The sequence below is a fragment of the Lucilia cuprina genome, chromosome 3 (assembly GCF_022045245.1).
Source record: "Lucilia cuprina isolate Lc7/37 chromosome 3, ASM2204524v1, whole genome shotgun sequence".
Lineage (NCBI taxonomy): Eukaryota > Metazoa > Arthropoda > Insecta > Diptera > Calliphoridae > Lucilia > Lucilia cuprina.
In genome coordinates, this window is record NC_060951.1 from 19,258,367 (window position 1) to 19,280,988 (window position 22,622).

Sequence of the window (22,622 nt, forward strand, 5' to 3'; positions counted from 1 at the left end):
CTGACATGTTTTTCAAAGGTAACTTGATAAAAAAAAAATCAAATAATACTTTGGTTGAAAAATGTAATGAAAAACGTGTGTTAAGAATTTTTCGATCTCACTCCTTAAGAACCTTTTGGGCACTCCTATTCTATGATATGTTATTAGTTTTGTCATATCTTAACAGTGTAAATCAAAGTCGAAAAGTAAAAGCTCTTCATCGAGCCGGTGATAGTATTTAGAAGTTGTCGCAATTGAACATATGTAATATGTACTTAAACATGACACAAATTTGTGCAAAGTTTTAAAACTTCAAAATTAATTAGATTTTATTAATATATTTATAAAAGTTATTAATTTTTATAAAATTAAATTAAAAAATAAAAGGAAGAAAATATTGTTTGCTTTTTTTCTGACTGGCAACCACCGAAGGTATTAAAAACAACAGGCGACAGAAAATATTTCCGGCTTAGTCACTAACAGATGTTTATGTTTTTAAACAATTTCGTTTTTACAAATTAAAAGGAAACATTGTTATGAAATTGTATTTGTATTTAAATTAAACAGTTCTTAGGCCAGTTTCAAGATTCATTATGAATGTTTCTAAACAACATTTGTTTAGAAACATTCTATTTCCGGAAACTTCTATCTGTTAAAGTAACATTTTGTATGGCAACACTAAGTGTGAGTGCTTTTAAATAAACACAGAGTGATCATTATATAAATAGTGCTTTCAAGAATGTGACCGTTAAAATGCTAGAAGTATCCGGAAGATGTCGCTAAAATATCGTGGAAACATAAATTACTAAATAGATGCGAAAGTGAGCATAAGAAATATTATTCTCTCACATGTACAGGTACTGTATGAATTCAATACACCTGTATGAGTATTTTATTTTTTTACAAAAGTTAACAAAAGTATGAAAATACAAAATGTATCCGAATACACCATACCCTACAATATTGTGAGTAAATTGCAATAAGTAATATAGTAGTTATTATTGTAGAGGTTATAGTTAAAAGATTGATGTTTGCTTAACTAATGATTATAACATATCTGTAAAATTTCGATTACGATTAATTAATCATTACGATGATTTTTCAAAAATAATCGTAATTATTAATTAATTCTCTGGTATAAAATTTGTGATTATTAATTGATTACGATTAAAATGAATCTAAAAACAATCAGGATTAATTAAAATTAATGAAAATAATCAAAAATAATCATAATTAATCAAATAATTAATTTGATTATTTTCAAGGATTAACTTTGATTATTTTTGATTAATTTCAATATATTTGGTACAATTACCTATCTTTTTACATTACGTGTAATGGAAAACTGTTTTTCAAGTTACCCACTATTCGAATTTATGACTGCTTTATTGAAAACAGTATATTTATCAAGATTATTTCAATTGAAAATCTTGATCTCAGTACAAGATATTAGAAAAAATTATTGCAATCTTTTCGAAATGGGTCTCAAAAAAGCCGTAATTTTTAGCGGATTGCAGGAAAAATAATTAAATTTTTCTTAGAGTTTTTCTTGTGAGGAAACTGTACTAAATATTTCCATATATTTATATTTTAATTAAAATTAATCCTTAAAAATAATCAACTTTTTATTAATTTTGATTTTTTTGATTATTTTCATTAATTCCAATTAATCCCTGATTATTTTTAGATTATTTTTAATCGTAATCAATAATTAATTAAAAAAAATTAAAATAATCGTTAATTAATCATTAATTTTACCTATTTAATAAAAATAATATAATTAATAATGATTACGATTATTAATCATTATTTTACAGCTATGGATTATAATAACATTTTCTTATATATAAAATTTGTTGAGTCAAATTTTTTAAGAGCCTATTTTTGTTTAACATATATTGTTTCCAAAAAAGTTCAATAGACTAATTTTATAGACGGATAACATCATTGCACTGATGCAAGTCCCTGATGCAGCAATAAACATTGATAAAATTTTGTCTTTTAAAAAACATTTTTAGAAAAAAAACGAAATTTTAACAAGTAAGAGTGCTATATTCGTCTGTGCCGAATCTTATATACTCTTCACCATAGTGTATTTTGAACATACATATTACATATTTTTTCCCGACTATATTATTATTACACCAGAAGCAAAACAAAATGAACAACAACGCTAAACGAAATAAAAAACAAAACACACAAGGCATCTAAACCAACAGACATCTAAACATACATAACGAAAAACACAGAAAAACAAAAACGAAATAAATAACGCAATAACACCAACCTACATCCAAACATACAAAACGAAATACACAGCTTTTCAGCTGTATACATCTACACACACGTGTACATCTTTTTTTAATTTACAGTGATGTTGTTGCTTTTTTAACAAAGCATGAAAAAATATGAAATTTTTTGATGAAATTTTCAGAGGTTTTTTCGGATTTTTGCTCATATCTCCGTTATTTACCAACCGATTTTGCTGATTTTAAATAGCGATCTTCTCGAAAGCATGTCTACGTCTTTTTATACAGTGTTGTTGTAGTTCATTTAACAAAGCATGAAAAAATATTTTTTGAAATACATTTTTTGATGAAATTTTCAGAGGTTGTCTCGGATTTTTGCTCATATCTCCGTTATTTACCGACCAATTTTGCTGATTTTAAATAGCGATCTTCTCGAAAGCATGTCTAACAGAATTATTGAAGATTCGGATCTCGCCGATATCTGGGGTCCTTTAAAAACTGATTTCAACAGACGGACATGGCTTAATCGACTCCGCTATCTATAAGTATCCAGAATACTTTATAGGGTCGGAAAATTATATTAAAGAAATTACAAACGGAATGACAAACTTATATAAGGAAAAATTTCTTACACACACGTTTTTCATTACATTTTTCAACCAAAGTATTATTTGATTTTTTTTTTTGATCAAGTTACCTTTGAAAAACATATCAGTTTTTATGTGTAATGTCAATTATATTAATTTTTTTGTTAATCTGATTAAAATGAGTGACCAGAAAAAAGTGCGTACTGAAATTATTAAATATTTTCAACTAAACCCAACTTGGTCTTACAAAAAGTTGGCCAAGCATACAAAGGTCTGCCGTCAAACTGTTTCCAATGTTATTAAACAGTACCGGGAGAACTTGTCAGTTGATAGAAAACCTGGTTCAGGTAGAAGGAATGGTCCACATGATGTTTCTAAAGCCAAAAAAATAGAACGCATTTTCAAAAGAGCTCCCAACACATCCGGTAGGAAAGCAGCTCGGTTAGCTCAGTGCTCGGACTATTTGGTACGAAAAGTTAAAGCTAATGCAGGTTTAAAAACATACAAGGCTCAAAAAGTTCCTGACAGGAACGCTGCTTAAAATTTAGAGGCCAAAAACAGAGCACGGAAATTGAAGTCAAGTTTTATAAAAAAATATTCTTGCTGCATAATGGATGACGAAACGTATGTTCTGGCAGATTTTTCGCAACTTCCAGGTCAAAAGTTTTATGTTGCTGATGCTCGAGGGAATGTTGAAGAAAAGTTTAGGACCCAAAAGCAGACAAAATTTCCCAGAAAGTTCTTGGTATGGCAAGCAATATGCAGTTGCGGCAAAAGAAGCCAATCATTTGTTACAACGGGCTCTATAAATTCCGAAATTTATATCAAGGAATGTTTACAAAAAAGGCTGCTTCCATTCATAAGACTTCATAATGTGTCCACTTATTTTTGGCCTGACTTGGCATCCTGTCACTATGGTAAACAAGCCCTTGAGTGGTACAAGAACAATAATGTGGTATTTGTACCAAGAGAGGCAAATCCTCCAAACTGCCCGGAGCTAAGGCCAGTGGAGAGATATTGGGCTCTTGTTAAAAGAGAATTGAAGAGTACAAAAAAGGTGTCCAAAAGTGTGGTAGATTTTAAACGGAGATGGACTACATGTTCGAGCAAAGTGACAGAAAGCACTATAAAAACGTTAATGGAAGGGTTTCCGAAAAGGGTTCAAAATTTCATCACTAGTGATTAAAACTATAAAAATATTTTTTTTTTGTAAATTGTAATAATAATTTGAATCAAATAAAAAAAATAAAGCTGTAAGTTTAGTGGTTTCTTTTTTATAAACATATATGTATGTTAAGAATTTTTCGATCTCACTCCTTATACCCTTCTCACGAAGGTGAAGGGTATAAAAATATTTTTAATCATTAGCTTTTATGCATCCACACTTAAGTTTTGACTGGATTTAGACACCACTTATTAAATCCGAAGAAATAAAGGTTTAAAGGTCAAATATCGTTAGATATACAAAAAACATACCCAAATTATTTTACTTAAATGGTAAATGGAAAATGTGTACTGGAGTTATTCAAAATCATTATATAATTTGAAAAGCTTGCAATAAATACGGCGCTACATACAGAAAAAGTTGTGCAGAATTTTTGGTGGATAATTTTCTAAATGTATAAAAAGATATCGAAGATGAATTCATCCAAATTTTATATTAACAATACTTTATATGCATCACTTGAGAGGTCTAGGTTAGGTGTTTAGGCTGCAAAGACGCATACTTAGGTCCTATTGGTCCCTTTGTGATACCTGTAAAGATAATAGAAGATAAAAGAAAATGGGTAGGAGTTTTAGGATCGAGACGAGGTAGGGAGTAGGTATAAAGTGAAAAGCTTAGAATAGTGAAGAATTGAGATAGAGATGGAAGAGAAAATAGACGGATCTGTCCTTGTGGACTAATAAGTGCCTTGATTGAGTATGGCTCGGTGGTCCTAAAACCAATTACTGTGCCTGACGAAGGCATTAATATTATCCAGTCTTAACCTGGATAGTTCTGGCAAATCATCGAATACTCACTTCCCTAAATATTCGAATCGTGTGTTTGACAGAGAAGATGTTCAATAGATTCTTCCTCCTCTTCATCTTGACAACTTCTGCAGAAGTCGTTGTGGGGAATACCAAGCCTTCTTGCATGGTTTCCAAATAACTTATGTCCCGTGATGACAGCAACAAGGTTACTGATGTGAGGACGGTTTAGTTGCAAAAGATATGACGTACGTTTACTGTCCAGACTTCCTTGTGCTGATGCAAGTTGGTTCATTACGCCATCTTATCTAAGAAAGTTCATAAATTTTCTTTCTATTAGGTTTTTGCAAACTTTTAGCTGTATTCCGCAAAAGATGTCTATGTCCCTATCGGACATTGATGCTCCTATTTTCGCTAACTCATCAGCAATACAGTTGCCAGTCAAACACCTGTGTCCCCGTACCCATCTGAGCACGATTGTTGAATGTCTCGCCATCTTGTTTAAGGATGCCCGGCATTCCTGGACTAGTTTAGATGTAGTATATACACCAATCAGAGATTTGATAGCAGCTTGGCTATCGATAGAAATTTGAATATCTCTGTTTGATATTCTGTAGTACAAGAGCCAATTTGCTGCTCTTTTTATGGCTGATAGTTCAGCCGTAGTGGACTACAATTATCCTGTATCCTAAAGTTTTTTCTAATTCCAAATTCAGGAATGAAAATGCCACCTCCCACTCGTTCCCCTTTCTTAGAACCGTCCGTGTAAATCAAGAGGATTCTTAGGAAGCTATCTTCCTCCGGTGCAGAGTTTTCGGATATGATGTAGCCGAAGTCCCTGTGGAGAAAAGGTTTGGGTAAGCAATAGTCAATATTATCTGGGAGAATAGATGTTTCCTCTATAATACTCGCATGGCCGTATGGCCTGTATGTCGAAGCATTTATAGCATTGATACTGAGGGCAGTGCTAAGTGGCAGTTTTCTGGCTGCCAGATCAGTTGGGATCCAATTAAGCATTGCGAATAGAGATTTGGTGGATATTGTTCTCAGTGCTCCTGTTATAAGGATTGCTGTCCTTCTTAGTACCTTGTCATGTACAATTGGACTATTTGGTATGAAAAGTTAAAGCTAATGCAGGTTTAAAAACATACAAGGCTCAAAAAGTTCCTGACAGGAACGCTGCTAAAAATTTAGAGGCCAAAAACAGAGCACGGAAATTGAAGTCAAGTTTTATAAAAAAATATTCTTGCTGCATAATGGATGACGAAACGTATGTTCTGGCAGATTTTTCGCAACTTCCAGGTCAAAAGTTTTATGTTGCTTATGCTCGAGGGAATGTTGAAGAAAAGTTTAGGACCCAAAAGCAGACAAAATTTCCCAGAAAGTTCTTGGTATGGCAAGCAATATGCAGTTGCGGCAAATAAGCCAATCATTTGTTACAACGGGCTCTATAAATACCGAAATTTACATCAAGGAATGTTTACAAAAAAGGCTGCATCCATTCATAAGACTTCATAATGTGTCATATTTTTGGCCTGACTTGGCATCCTGTTACTATGGTAAACAAGCCCTTGAGTGGTACAAGAACAATAATGTGGTATTTGTACCAAGAGAGCCAAATCCTCCAAACTGCCCGGAGCTAAGGCCAGTGGAGAGATATTGGGCTCTTGTTAAAAGAGAATTGAAGAGTACAAAAAAAGGGTGTCCAAAAGTGTGGTAGATTTTAAACGGAGATGGACTACATGTTCGAGCAAAGTGACTGAAAGCACTATAAAAACGTTAATGGAAGGGTTTCCGAAAATGTTCAAAATTTCATCACTAGTGATTAAAACTATAAAAATATTTTTTTTTTGTAAATTGTAATAATAATTTGAATCAAATAAAAAAAAAAAAATAAAGCTGTAAGTTTAGTGGTTTCTTTTTTATAAACATATATGTATGTTAAGAATTTTTCGATCTCACTCCTTGTGTAAGAGTAAATACTAGGGCATTCAAACGATTAATTGTCGATCGGTTAATCGATCAATTTTTGACTATTAATCGCTCGAATAAATGAAAATTGTCAAATTTCAAATAACGAATAAACCGAATAGTTTATATCAAATAACCGATTATGAAAACTTATTATTTTACCGTAAAATTACTTACACAAAGTTCAATATTTTTATAATACATTTTTTAAGTATTAACTCCTTAATTTCTTTTCTACAATGAAAAATATTTATTAGTTGATTTTTATAACAATACTTCAGAAACATTTTAATAAGTTGTTCTGATTTACCTACTTCTAGAAATTACTGAAAAGAAATTTTGAAAATAGTGACATCGCCTTTACTTCTACATCTCCGTGTGGAGTTGTCAGAGTCCGTGTGGAGTTGTCAGATCTCCCATCGGACGCGTCCTAGGTGGCGGATAGGGGGAGCTAAGCATGGTCTTTTTCGACACATTGGACATAATGGTCAAAAACGATGATGCTAGCTCGAGATAAGGCAGACCTGACTAGATACATTTTTGACAAATGGTCATATCTAGATGAGTGCATGAATCAGGACAATCTTTTTATGATATTAGTGGATACACTTTTGACAAATGGTCTACTGATATGCAAAGTGATGATAGAGTGCTGTTATGATTTATGATACATCTGATAACAGACGGTCATATATGATAACAGGACTCCTCCTGTTCCCCATGCACAAATCCGCGGACCAAAACTGTCAACCCCAACAGGCAGTCCCACAGCCGAAGACTAAACGTCAGAAGCAGTTCGAGACTCGCATAGTCAATAGACCCTACAGCGAAGTTGCTAAAAACCCGCTAGTTAGGGCCATTGTTGACAAGAGTGTCAACGACGGAGCTATCTCCCAGGACAAATGGTTGATAATTCGTCAAAAAATGCTGGAGGTGTATTGGAAAATTCTCAAAGAGAATCCCTGTCCATCTCCGCAGAATGATGATGCTGGCTGGTACCAAGGCCACATCAAACTGCTGGCGTACACAAATGAGCGCTCAGCAAACCTGCTTAAGTTGGCGGTTACGTCTATAGGGGAAGTGTGGCCCGGCGCGAAACTTGACGTGATCCCGGTTAGTGAGATACCTCGCAGACCGAGATCAATCACGGTTATTCCGGCGGAACCACACGAACCAGAGGCGATTCTGGCGTACCTTCACCACTCTAAAGCAGATTTGGATATCAAGGGGTGGATATAGCGTTGATCCAAGAGCCGTGGACCCATAACGGCAACATACTTGGAATCAACGTAAAAGGCTATAAAATACTATACGCAAAAGGCACAGGTAACATTAGATCTTTCATACTTGCTAAAAGCACCCTAAATCTTCATTCTATCTGATTACAGTGATGAAGATACAGTAACAGCAGCATGGGAAACAGAGGAATCCACAATGTGGATCCTCTCCTGCTATATGGCGCACGACCAGACAGACCCTCCGCCAAGTAACACGGTCGTCAGGGCAGTAAGTGCAGCAAACGGAAAACGCATCCCTGTTATTATAGGCGCAGATGCAAATGTACACCATACACTATGGGGTAGCACCAACATCAACACACGAGGTGAGTTTGTATTAGACTTCATTTTAAACCATAATCTTGAAGTAGTAAATAGAGGTTCAGAACCTACATTTGTAGTTGCAATTAGACAAGAGGTACTGGACATAACGCTTGTAAATACAAGTCATTCGCACATAATCCCAAACTGGAAAGTATCGGAAGATTGTTCCTTTTCAGATCATAGATATCTCGTATTCTCGATATAAAAAACACAGGAAAGGAAACCCCCCTTTCTAAACAGAAGAAAGACAAGATGGGAAGAACAAAACCGAATCCTGACAAGTCTTCTTCAAAATACGCCGGAAATAAACAATACAGCAGATATTGACAGAGCTGTAGACAACCATACACGCTCTCTTAATCAAGCAACAAGAAGAACATGCAAACCTTCGATACCAAAGGGTAAAAGTAAACCTCCTTGGTGGTCCTCGGAAATAGCGAATACTAGGAATAAATGTCCCAAACTTTTCAATGAGGCCAAACGATCAGGTGAATGGTCCACATATAAAGCCTCATTGAATAAATTTAAGAATCAGGTTAGGAATGCTAAACGCTGCTCATGGAGAAGCTTCTGTGGTAGCATCGAAAGCTCTTCAGAGACAAGTCGTTTATGCAAAATCCTGTCTAAATCACAAACCGTTCAAGGCTACATCCAAAAGCAAGACGGTGATTGGACCACGTGTGGACAAGAATCCCTACGGGAATTAATGGACACTCATTTTCCAGGTGACTTACCATTGGATACTACAATGGAAAGACCACAAACGTATTGTCAACCCCGATCGGAATCACTATAGACGAGGGAATGATAAAATGGGCAATAAACAGCTTTAACCCAGCTGACCTGCAATATAATGCAGAATTAGTTATACCATGGCTACTTGAAATATTTCAAGCCTGTCTTACATGGTCTTACGTACCAGAACAATGGACCAAATGCAATGTGACGTTTATCCCCAAAGGAGGAAACACAACGCATACTAAGGCAAAGGATTATAGGCCCATAAGTCTATCATCGTTTCTGCTTAAAACTCTAGAGAGAATCATTGACGTCCACATAAGACCGTCATTAGATCCTATGTTCCTATCTCACTCACAACATGCCTACACCAAAGGCAAATCAGTTGAGACGGCCCTACACTCATTAGTGGGACATATAGAAAAGTCCTTGGAATTTGGTGAATACACGTTAGTGGCCTTTCTGGACATAGAAGGAGCCTTTAACAACGTCAAACCCGACATCATCATATCAGCTCTAGAAGAGCTTGGTATTGAGACATCAGTGATTAAATTCATAAAAGACCTTCTTCAATATAGGATTATCCGTTCTAACATGGGAATGGCATGTATTCAAAGAATGGCAATCAGGGGTACACCTCAAGGTGGAGTCCTATCGCCACTTTTATGGAATGTGGCCATAAACAGCCTACTAATGAAATTGGACACCCAAAGATACAAGACGGATGACGTTGCAGTAGCAGTATCAGTTTTCCATTTGAATACGATATCTCAAAGACTCGAATCAGCACTCAATCTACTAAGTAAATGGAGCGTTGATAGTGGTTTGAGCGTAAACCCTAGTAAAACCGAACTTGTACTCTACACCAGGAAATACAAGATCGAAAATTTTACCCTACCTCGACTAAACGGCCATGCGGCCATTATTGAGGAAACATCTTCCCTCCCGGACAATATTGATTACTGCACACCCAAACCTTTCCTCCACAGGGACTTTGGATACACAATATCCGAAAACTCTTCATAGATCCCCAAGAACCCTCCTAAAAAAGGGGAACGAGTGGGAGGTGGCATTAGGATACAGAATAATTGTAGTTCACTACAGGCTGAACTATCAGCCATAAAAAGAGCAGCAAATTGGCTTTGGTACTACAGATTATCAAACATAGATATTCAAATTTGTACCGATAGCCAAGCTGCTATCAAATCCCTGATTGGTGTATATACTACATCTAAACTAGTCCAGGAATGCCGGGCATCCTTAAACAGGATGGCGAGACATTCAATAATCGTGCTCAAATGGGTACGGGGACACGGGGATTTGACTGGCAACAGGGACATAGACATCTTTTGCGGAATACCGCTAAAAGCCTGCAAGACCAAAATAGATGGAAAGTTCTATGAAATTTCTCAGACTAGATGGCGAAATGGACCAACTTGTATCAATACCAGGAAGATATGGCCAAATTTGGACAGTAATATCTTCTGCAACTAAACCGCCCTCATATCAGCAACCTTGTTGCTGTCATTACGGAGTATATCTTATTGGAAAACCATGCAAGAAGACTTGGAATTCCCCACAACGACTTCTGTAGAAGTTGTCAAGACGAAGAGGAGGAAGAATCTATTGAACATCTTCTCTGTCAATGCCCTGCGCTAGCAGATACTCGAACCGTATATCTGGGAAAACGACTATTTGATAATTTGTCAAAACTATCCAGTCTAGGGCTGGATAACATTAATGCCTTCATCAGGCACAGTAACTGGTTTTAGGACCACCAAGCCATAATTAAGGCACTCACCAGTCCACAAGGACAGACCTCTCAATCTTCTCCTCCAGTTCAATTTCTCTTCTATGACTTAACCCTAAACTATCTTCTACTACCCTCTACTCTCTTTCTTTTATATTTTACTATCTTTACAGGTATCACAAAGGGACCAACAGGACCCAAGTGTGCGTCTTTGCAGCCTGAATACCTAACCTAACCTACTTCTACATCCAGTTTTGGAGAACAATGTTGTGTTTCTAAAGTATTACTAAAAAGTTCTTCAGCAATACATAGTTATACTCTAGTTCATTGGGACGTATGAATTTTGGAACTCGTTGATAAATATCAAAATCATGAATTAAATTAATTTCTTTATATAGAAGAGAATTTCACATGAAAATAAAAAAATTTATAATATTTGAGAAAAACTTAATTGACAAACTTTAATAGAACTAAATTTAAAGATGTTGAAAATTATAATTTTGTTATAATATCAAAAAAACATCCACTTTCTTTTTATTCGATTAACCGAATAATTTTGAATTATCCGATTATTAACCGGCCAACTTAAAACCTCAAATAATTATTTGTCAAATAAACCGACAAAACCCCGAATAATTCAATACTCAAGTAAATAACAATACATTTAAAGAAAAACATATTTTTATTTAAGATTTTTTGTTGCAAAAACCAGCCCATTCATACAAGGAAAAAGAAAAAAACATTTCATATACGTACACGGCAAAAAAAACACGATTTGCATTTTTTATTAAAATAAAATAATTTCCCATTTTGTTTTGCAAATTTATTTTTTCAAGAATAAAAACAAGTAACTGAAACGTTATCAATTATATGAGAGTAAATTGTGAATAATCGTACAATAATTTTTATGCGAATAATGTAAGTTTGAAATTTAAAACTAACACAAATTTTTTCCAAGTGCTAAACAAATTTTTTACGAAAAACAAAATCTACATCATCTCGTCAATGTTTACCAGCAAATAATACGAAAGTGTTATTGCTTTGTTTGAATACAGTAAAGAGCAACAACAACGTACTGCTAGTGCTTAGCGCATACCAGTGTATAGAAAACACACTGCCTATAGCTACGCGCATTTACAAAAACAAAAGTGTACCAAGTGCATAGGGCACTTGTCATAGTGGGTGTTTTATAATTTTAAGGAATTTTTATTTAAAGCACAACAACAATTTTTTTAAACTACCTTAAAACTTTAGAATTTTATGACTTGATAGCACACCGTGTGAATACCCCAATAATCATACGGTAAATAATGTTTTTTTACTTGGATACAAAAACAAAGCAGAGCGAGAGCAGTACTAATGTGTTGTTATTGGTTAGAAACTTGAAATTAAGTATGTGGAGCCTATCTTAAGTTTAAGCCAAGTTAAAGGTCATAAAGTATTGTTATGACAACGAAGATTTTCGGCAAATTACATGTATACAACACGATCGCAGACGAACTTGTAACAAGAGCATCAAAAATACAAATATTTTATTTAGTTGCTTCACAGCATTTAACAAATCAGGCTGATGTCGCTTTGTTACAGATATCGCAAACACCACTTGAAGTAACAAAAACAACATGCAAAAACAAGAGCACAATTTACAAAAACAACATACACCCTAAATAGGTTACTACTTCTTTGTACATTTTAATTTGATATCTTGTTCCTATGTGAAGAAATTATCATTCTTATATTCATTGATTACATTTTGTTAATAAATACTCCCATTTTACAGTAATGCAATTTAAACTTCAAAATTGAAAAAAGCCAAATATTTTTGAAGGGTATATAACATTTAGCACTGCGGAATATAATAATCTTACTTGTTAAAAATATAATATTTTTATTTATTTAATAATATTTTAGACGTAAAAAGGAATTATATTTGGTTTGTGTAAAAATATGTCACTTAGAAACATTATATAAACTCGATGCCCAGTATACATCGAACGTGACGTTTGTAGGAGTAGTAGAAAAACAAGTAAGAGTGCTATATTCGGTTGTGCCGAATCTTATATACCCTTCACCATACTGTATTTTAAACATATTAGTTTTATAAAGTTTTTCCCGACTACATTAATATTACACCAAAAGCAAAACGAAATCAACAACAACGCTAAACGAAATAAAAAACAAAATACACAAGGCATCTAAACCAACATAACGAACACAGAAAAACAAAAACAAAATAAACAACGCAATAAAACCAACCTACATCCAAATATGAGAACAGAATTCACAAAAACAAAATACACAACTCAATGACGCCAGATGCATCCAAACATACAAAACGAAATACACAGCTGAAAAACCAAATACATCTACACACACGTGTACATCTTTTTCGAATATACAGTGTTGTTGTTACTTATTTAACAAAGCATGAAAAAATATGAAATTTTTGGATGAAATTTTCAGAGGTTGTCTCGGTTTTTTGCTCATATCTTCGTTATTTACCGACCGATTTTGCTGATTTTAAATAGCGATCTTCTCGAAAGCATGTCTAACAGAATTATTGAAAATTCGGATCTCGCCGATATCTGGGATCCTCTAAAAACCGATTTCAACAGACAGACAGACGGACAGGGCTTAATCGACTCCGCTATCTATAAGGATCTAGAATGTATATACTTTATAGGGTCGGAAAATTATATTATAGAAATTACAAACGGAATGACATACTTATATATACCCTTCTCAAGTCCCCCCGGGGCATGTTACCTGGGCGAGACCTCCGCCTTGGTGTTATTGCAAGCCCGGGGTATAAAGAGGTGGTCAATACCTCCAATCTGACCGGGATTGAAAAATTGGTTACAGTCTACTGTTTGGCTTAGTCCTTGCATAGATTGCGAGTCAGGCCAGAGCACCGCATAATCTGGTACCACGGGTGGCCAGTTGCCCGCAGGACTATGTCCTGGCTGGTCAGTTGGTTGAGGATCCTTCGGGATTCACGTAGTGGCTGTGGTTTAAACCCAAATTCGCGGGGAGAGTAAGTGGCGGTTAAAAGACTGATGCATGATAATAGTCAATATTTCGGTGCTGTTGCCGAGAACAACAGACACCCCGCAGTCGAGTGACTGTGGGACTAAGCGTTGGAAATAAGTTGGTATTAATTGTATATGGTACGGGATGAATGTGAGGCTTGGCGGGCCTTACCCCACCAGTCTACCAACGTCAGGTGAAATCAATCTTCCGACAATGCGGAAGTGACTACCCTTAATGATGTCATGAAAGAATTGCATTATTAAAAATGCTATCTCCATCATCTAATGACCCGTTCCAGTGCATTCCTTAACCTCTTTAAGCCCGCGCAACCACACTACTGAGATGGCTCTGTTGTTTTGTCAACAGCACCTAGATACATATTTGGTAGTCCGAAATACCCGACAAAATGGATCAGGATCCCTCTTATACGAACCGATCAATGTAACAAAGGAAGTAGGAATTTCCAAAGTCAATTAATTCCAACAATTTCCCCAAAAAATAGTCGCGCAGCATTATCAATATCCTGTTGAGATGGCAACAGTACCGAAGAACTTCCCCGAAGCTTAAAAAGGCATACTAAATCAGTACTAATCTCCAATATATGGAGACTTTCCCGGTCTTTCACCAATTTTAGCATCAGTTCCATTCCCATAATTCCCATTCCTATTCTCATAAAGATCGTTCTACGGGATGACAGGCAACCATTGAATACTGACCTGACAATTCCCCAGCATATACTGGCGTCCCACTACGCGAACGGTAAGAGATACCAATAGGGTTTAGGAATCCAGCATATGCTGTTTTTTACACAGACCTGTTCGAAGAGAGATTTATCCAACCCATTAGGTATAGGATATATCAGTCCTTAAACCAACATTCTCTCCCTGCGATTTTGGGTATTAAACCACAACCACTACGTGGATCCCGAAGGAACCTCAACCAACTGACTAGCCAGGACACAGTCCTGCGGGCAACTGGCCACCCATAGTACCAGATTATATGGTGCTCTGGTTCGACCTCATGCCAAATCATTCCGAGGCGAAGCCAAGGATACATTGACATTGACCAGTTTATAGTCCCGGCAGACTAGAGGTATTGGTAGCACCTCTTTACCCGGGGATTGCAATACACCATGATGGAGATTTCACCATGGAAACATGCCCCCGGGGGGTGTGTCCCTGTGAGTAAGAACAAAGTCTACGGTTTATTGATGATCGTACTTCGGTCTACCGGTTACGTCTCTAGGTGCTGTTGCCGAATCAACAGAGGCCATCAAGGATTAGATAGCTAAAGCAAAGTACTTGTGCATGGACCGGTCAGAACCAATGTACAAAAATTGCCACCGGCGTTCTTTATTGAAGAAGAAAGTTCTCAAGTTTATCCAGTGGTTGAAAAAGACCACCGTGGGATAAGGACGTCAAGGCAGGTGCTCACGTTAAACTCTCGACATTCCATATTGTATTGTATTGTAGAAGATTTTTTAAAACTAATAGCGGAGTCGATTAAGCCATGTCTGTCTGTCTTTTGAAATCAGTTTTCTGAAGACCGTAGATGGGATCCAAATCTTCAATTATTCAATCAGACATGCTTTTGGGAAGTTTCCTATTTAAAATCAGCAAAATCCGTACATAAACAAAGAAGATATAATAAAATCCAAGTATTTTGTTTTTTTTTTTGGTATTTTGTCTGTGGGGTTTATTGCCTCATGCATTTTTTTGTTTTTTGTGTATTGTGATGGCGACAATTTTGCTATTTTCAATCGTTTAAAAAGTTTAAATATTTTTGTTTGATATTATATTTCATTACTTAAGAAAATAATGGTTTGAAGTCATTTTTACTTAATTTCAGTTGATTATTTTATAAAAGATCTTCATTTAAATAATTCTCAATTTTAAATAGACTCTTTCTGTTTGCTGGGTTGGGCCAATACTGACATTTGAATTTTAATTATGTCTTAAAGTTTGTAACACCTGCGTCGATGTAATATGAAATCTGTCCATATATTAGTCCATTGAAATAATAGGCTCTTTATAAAATTCCATACAACAAATTGTATATGTGTAAAATTTTACAATATATTGTTATATTGAGCATTGCAACTTACTCGCAATGTTTTTGTAACAGGTTGACTGTAACTGGAAGTTCTCCCTGGGAAAAAAAACTTCCGGTTGATACAGCTTTAATGTAAACAAAAAAATGCTTATACAAGTGTATTAAATACACACAGAACTTGTACTTACGCTCAGTAACACTTCCTTTTTGAGTAAGCATTTTAAAAAAAATTGGATTTTTAGGATTAATATAAGCTTTGAGAATTGTGGTTTTGGGAAAAATTTAAGTTATCCTTGTACTTATTTGTCGAAAATCCTATTTGCTGTATCATTTAAAAGTCAACCGTAATCGTGTCTTTATTTAATAGAGTGACCACATTACGATAGACTTTGTTTGCCATTATTGGAAGGAAATTGACCATTTGTGGCCAATCTGGCCTGAGAACTGTAAGTTTTTACAAATATTTATTTCTTAACAAACGTAATATTTATATTTTAAACCGTTTTAGTACTTGAAACTGCAACTAATGTTGTCTCATATTAATTTTATTTATGTTTGAAACATATTAATTACGTATATGATTATCACCTAACAAACACTTTTTGTCGCCAATTTTCATAATCAATTTTAATTTAATATTTTAATAAAAACTTCTAAATAATTTCAATAATATGAATTACGGGAATGGGTGAAAAGGGATAGTTTGAGTCAGTATGGTGGGTGGGTATAAGACATATCCCAGCAAAAAAATAACTTACAAAGAAGCGAAAAAGAAGTAGAATTTATTTCATGGAAGAACTGGGACAGGCTTGTCATTGAAGGGATGTCCTTTTTATTTGATTACATCTGGACTCATTCCCAGAAAGACATTTTTATGATCGTTTTTTTTTTTTAATTATTAGGAAGTGAAATTGTAGTATTAAATATACATTAAATTACATGCATTTATCAATCAACTCCAAAATAAAATAGCTTTAATTTAAAAAATTTTTGTACAAAAAAATATACCTTAAATTAAAAAAAATATTATTTTCGCTTCTATGTTTGGTCAATAAACATCACTTCCAAAGACGGTAAAAAAATTTACTGAGTGCTACTTTTTAAGTGGTGATGTTATTCTTTTGGAAGTACTTCGTTTTATTTTTGTTGGGGTATAGCGAATTCCATCTTATGCTATACCAGTATCATCAACTGTTTCCCTTCTGTCTATTTAGTATGGATTGTTTTGTGGCATTATTTTTTTTTTTTAAACATAAAGTAGGCTCTTCACAAATATGAGTACTGTGAATTCAACATACCACCTGTCCGATTTCCCCACAACCATTTGTCAAAAAATGTAAATAATAAATTAAATATTTTAAATTTTTTATAAAAACACCTCAAAATCAAAATATGTACGTTTCCTTACTCGTCTGATTTGTCATTTTTGTTTCATTCTGGTTTTTGGAGAGGTTCCTTCGAATGCACGCTGTGGCTGACAAGTTGCCGGAAAGACAAGAGATACGTGAGTCGGAGTGCTATATGAGAACACCTGCCGTGTTGGTCTTATTTCACGGTGATACTTGTGAAACCACAGGGTGGGCTTATTTGACGACTCGTCACCTCACCTTTGTGCTTCTTACACGTCGGCGGAAATTTTTGTACATGGTTCTGTAGATCTATGTATAAGCACTTTGCTCAAGTACTCGATCTATATAATTTCAGGCAATTGCTGACCTGTATCATAACTTCGGAGAAGCGAAAACATCACTTCCATTTACACTTCTGTTGTTTCGGCAACGGCACCAAACTTATACCGTTTTATAGCCTTTACCATGTATCAGTCTTTTAACCAACATTCTCTTTCCGCGGCTTTAGGTTTAAACCACAGAAAACACATGCAAGGGACCTCTCCAATAACCGGGACAATACAAACTCCGAAACCGGGGCAAGTTCTGGTATGCCTATAAACTGTTGGTGTTGTTAGCTCCTCTATTTCCCCGGTTTGCAATTACAAGATGATTAAGGTAGAGAAAAATTATTGTGGGCTGAAAGTTGGGAATGAGTTAAATGAATTATATACAGAGTGAATTAGGGACCATGGACTCCCATCCATATACTCGTAGTAATGTGTCACATGTTTTTCCTAAAATGTTTCGTAAGAATGAGAAGTATGCTTATTCGGATAACTCTATAAATATTCCCTTCTTTGTTTAGGTATGTTCAGGGTTGGCTCGATGGATTCAAAAAAGCATAGGAAAATGTCCAGTGGATGACACATCAGTTTAGTATTTTTGCAAAATTTTTTAAGTTTTGAAAACATAAAAATAAATAATATATTATTGTGGTGAACATATAAGAATAATAAACTGAACTGCTGTTACCCAGCAAACACTGAAGGTTTACGTAAAGTCGAGAAATAATGTAAATCAAACAATTTTTTTATTTTAAAACTAGAAATATAATGAAAACTATAAATTCATTTATTTCTTTAAGAACCGTTAATGATTAAAATTAAATAAAATAAATAACATTTTTCTAACGTTTGATTTTGTGTTTGTTGGGTTATTTCATCTATGGGAAATATATTAATACTACCATAAGTTGTTCTACTAATAAATTCATACGACTTAAGTTTTTGACAACAGACTTAAGTCTTAGGTCCTTGGCAGCAGAGTTTCCGCTCTATGGTATTAGCTACTAGAGTATTCAAACGTTCAAATTTTGTCAAATTTCAAATAACGAATAAACCGAATAATTTCTATCAATTAACCGATTAAGAAAAACTCACTATTTAGCAGCAAAATTACTATGTATTTTCTACAAAATTTAATATTTTTAAAGTAAATTTTTTTCTTTTCTTAATTTTTTAATCAATTGTCTACAATAAAGAAAATTTATTTGATGATTTTTGAAAAGATATCATGGAAATAATTATATCGCTTTTATTTTTTCAACCAGTTTTTTTGGGAACATTGTTGTGTTCTTAAGTATTTCTAATAAGTTTTCAGCAACAGTTATAGTTGAGCTAGTGTTCAATGGAACATATGAGTTCTAGAACTCGTTGAAAATCTTAAAAACAGTAATGTTTTTATATAGAAAAGCATTTCACATAAACAGGATATCTAGTATTTGATAAAAAACTGAACAAAGAATTGAAGTGAAAGAAGTGAAAATAATATTTTTGTTTATAAACCGTGCAAAAGTTATTTTCAAACATGGAAAAATCTGTGCGTACAGGAAATTGTGGACCATTAGTATTAACTCTGTGTACTCAGTTTTTCATAATCAGCTCTTATGCTCCTGTAAAAGAACTTTATACTTTAAAAGACATCCAATTTCAAAAGATGGAATTCCAAATTTATATTAAAAAGTTGGTATTAATATTAATTTCAAATGAAGCTGAGTTCCTTTGCTTCGAAATAATATAATTTATTTCAAATCATCAAGATCATCAAGAAAGAATTGGAAATCTTACAGAAAATTTGTCACTAAAAAGTAGTTAAAAGTTTTTTAGTCGAAAATGAAACCTTTTTAAATTTAATTTCTTTTTCGTTTTTTCTCTAAGTGAGACAGGTAAATAATATAGATAGAATGTACAGATTGCCAATGTAAGCATTATAAAATACATATAAATATTTTGAATATTCGTTTGTAGTTCTTTAAACTTTGAAATCCTTTTAAAGGGACATAAAAATCGGAGTACGTAATTCTATAAGTGGAATCTATTTTCACATGCTTATCAACTTTTCTATGTGTGAATGCTTTTTTCAAAATTGTTACAGGGTGTATATGAAAAAAATTATTGTTAAAAGCAATAATAACATCTAGTTTCCTTTTATTCGAATAACCGAATAATTTCTAATTATCAGATTATTAACCGGCTATAAAACCTCAAATAATTATTTGTCGAATAAAACGAATAAGACAAAAACCCGAATAATTGAACACCCCATTAGCTACCTAAAGTAAAATCCATTGTAGCTGATTTTAAACGTTTTCTTGTATGTTTATTTGTTGTGTAATTTGTTTTGTTTTTGTATGTTTGTATGTATTTTTTTGTGTTTTATTTCGTCTAGCTTTAGTGTTGCTTTTGCTATAATAATATTTTTTATATATTAATATGCACTCTTGTTTTTTTAATTACTTAAAATTAGTATTAAGTAAGTTAATAACACGGCAAGGATTTGAGGACATGACAGAAATGTAAGCACAAAATTTCAAGTTATCTTTTTATATGGACACACAGATGGACATTCTTGATACTGAACCGACACTTTAAGGACCAATATGTTCGCACTTTTTTGGTTTTGAAAATTAAATAAGACTATGTAAAATTGTATTTCATAGAACCTAGTATTTTGTTGTTAAATCGAAATTTGTTGATATTTTTTTTTTAAAAATCTAAATATGTAATTACCAAATTTGTCGTAAAAATATGAAATACAGAGAAAACAAAACAATTTGTTTTAGAAAAAAATAAAAAATATACTTTAAAACTGCTTTAAATAAATACATGCAATTGAAAGCAAAATATGCAATTTATGCATTTATAACAAAATATGCAACAACAAATCGATATCATTTTTTAGTAAATTTTTGGATTAGTTAAAAGTTATTTTGAGTTACTGACTACAAACATGCATTTGCATAGAAATCCTTGCCCTGTGAACAATATCTATAAACATCATATTGTATATAAAATTTAACAAAAAAATTAAGCGAAAGAATCATGCGGGATGTAAATTCGTTTGTCAAGGTACCTAAGCAACATTTACAATGCTATCAACAATTTTGTTTTTTTTTTCATCCTTTTCTTGTTCATAATTTTTTATAAGTTTTCCTTTCATTTTTAGTACAAAAAATAACTCTTAAGTTCTATGAAAAAGTTGAACAGTTTAATTTTGTATTAAAAATAGTGATAATCGCGAGTTTTAAGAAGAATTGGTTGCTAGCATACTGAACACCCACTGAAAATGTTACTCACCTGTTTATCATTCTGGCCGCTTTCTATAGTTTTTGTATATTCTTGTTGGGGCGCATTATCAAAAATACTCTGGTAATGATCTAATATGCGATCCATAGATGATACATTTGTTTGGTTTTGTTCAGCATCGACGGTCAAAATATTTATAGGTAATTTCACACTGACTGTCCATATGTTACGCGACAAACCTTCGCCAATAACAAACATTTGACCTGGAGTTGGCGATTTTAATTCCATTTGTTCAACAAAAGCGCTTGTTTCCCTGATACTTTTGTCTGTTTGAAAGAAAACTCTTAAACAAGCCTCGAAATAATTATAAAATGCGTCATATATTCCATATGGAATTCGCAAAAATAGTAATTTAAGTTTATACTTTGATGAGAGAACATACGCAGGACCAGATAAATGATTAGGAAGAAGACTCATATTTTTACGTTTTATGGCAACTGCTAAGCCATCTGCACGAGCTTTAGAGAAAGCAGCTTCTAAGACTTCCTCCGAATAGTTTTTATATATTTCGAATGCTTGTAAATTATACAATGTCTTGTCACGCATAGTACACAAACTACTGTGCAGAACGCTTTCAACTACAATTGTTTGAAGATCAAAATCTGTATCGGGGTTTTTATAAAGTATGCAATCTTCATCGGTTGGCACTGGCATACGTTCGAGAAAACGTTTGTGAAACTCTTGTATAGAGTCTGGTAAAATAAACCGAGACTTTGTTTTACTATCGTACGCATTATGCACGAGTTTAAACAAATAGCACATAATAAGGGTATAATGCACTGCTAATGCGTCACAGAATTCTGCGCGACTTGTATATGTCTTTTTTAATCTTTGCAAAAAGTTATCGCCATATTTTTTCTGCAAATACTCGTCAGTTTGCAACATATGCAGCCAGGTTGGTACCTGTGGTATGTGTCTCTTTTGACGTACCATAAATTGCAATCTTCTACAACATGCCTGAGTTGTTTTATTGAAAATACCTAAGCTATGCCGTATTGCATCGCGGCATGATTTACCAATAGTTAAGAGACCCAGGGCTGGTACAGGTGCCGCAACATATACCGATGCTGCCTTACCAATCATAAGCATTTCATCTTCTGCCTTACTCCAGGATACCCGCAACGTTCTCATATTTTTTAAGGCATCACGATCAACTGCATCTCTGGGAGCGGTCTTTTTAAGGCGTTTAGTATTGGAAGTCGAAAATTGTGTGGCCATACGTTTAATTGTTGCTAATGCTTGAGGTTGTCGCGATTTACGTGATATAACTCGAACTACTTTACTAGTACCACGAAGTCCTGAACTGACTGGACGACCGGTTCTAACATTTTTCAGTGTAGTTTTATTACTGCTGTGCACATACCATGACCAATTGCGGAAGGTGTGTGCAAATAAATTTGTTGAAAGTCCTGCAGCACCTAAACCATCTCCAGGTTGATAGCCGGAATCATGTAAAGGTGCTTCGTCGAAATCGACTGAATTAAGAAAGTTAAGTTCTTTTATTCTTTCAGTTCTACCATGACTTCTGCTTCGAAAACCAAGTTTTGTATAAACGCATATTCGTTGGAGTGTCGTCCAATAATTATGTATATCATCAAAAGTACGTAAATCAAAGGTTAATGGAGTATATTCACGTTCAGAATTGATATGTTTATAACCGGCTTCAGAATTGGTGGTATCCAATACACGTGCTCGACGATTGAGGTAAATCCACATAAC

The 22,622-nt window shown here is 34.0% G+C and overlaps 1 protein-coding gene across 1 annotated transcript in view; it reads right to left on the bottom strand.

Moving 5' to 3' along the window:
* LOC124419129 overlaps nucleotides 1–22,616 on the bottom strand; it is a 40,569-nt gene extending 17,953 nt beyond the window's left edge. The window contains exon 1 of the mRNA XM_046947541.1: nucleotides 20,895–22,616. Coding sequence (XP_046803497.1) covers nucleotides 20,895–22,121 — 1,227 coding nt within the window. The 5' untranslated portion in view covers nucleotides 22,122–22,616. The remainder of the gene's footprint in view (nucleotides 1–20,894) is intronic.
* Between the last annotated feature and the right edge of the window lie 6 nt (nucleotides 22,617–22,622).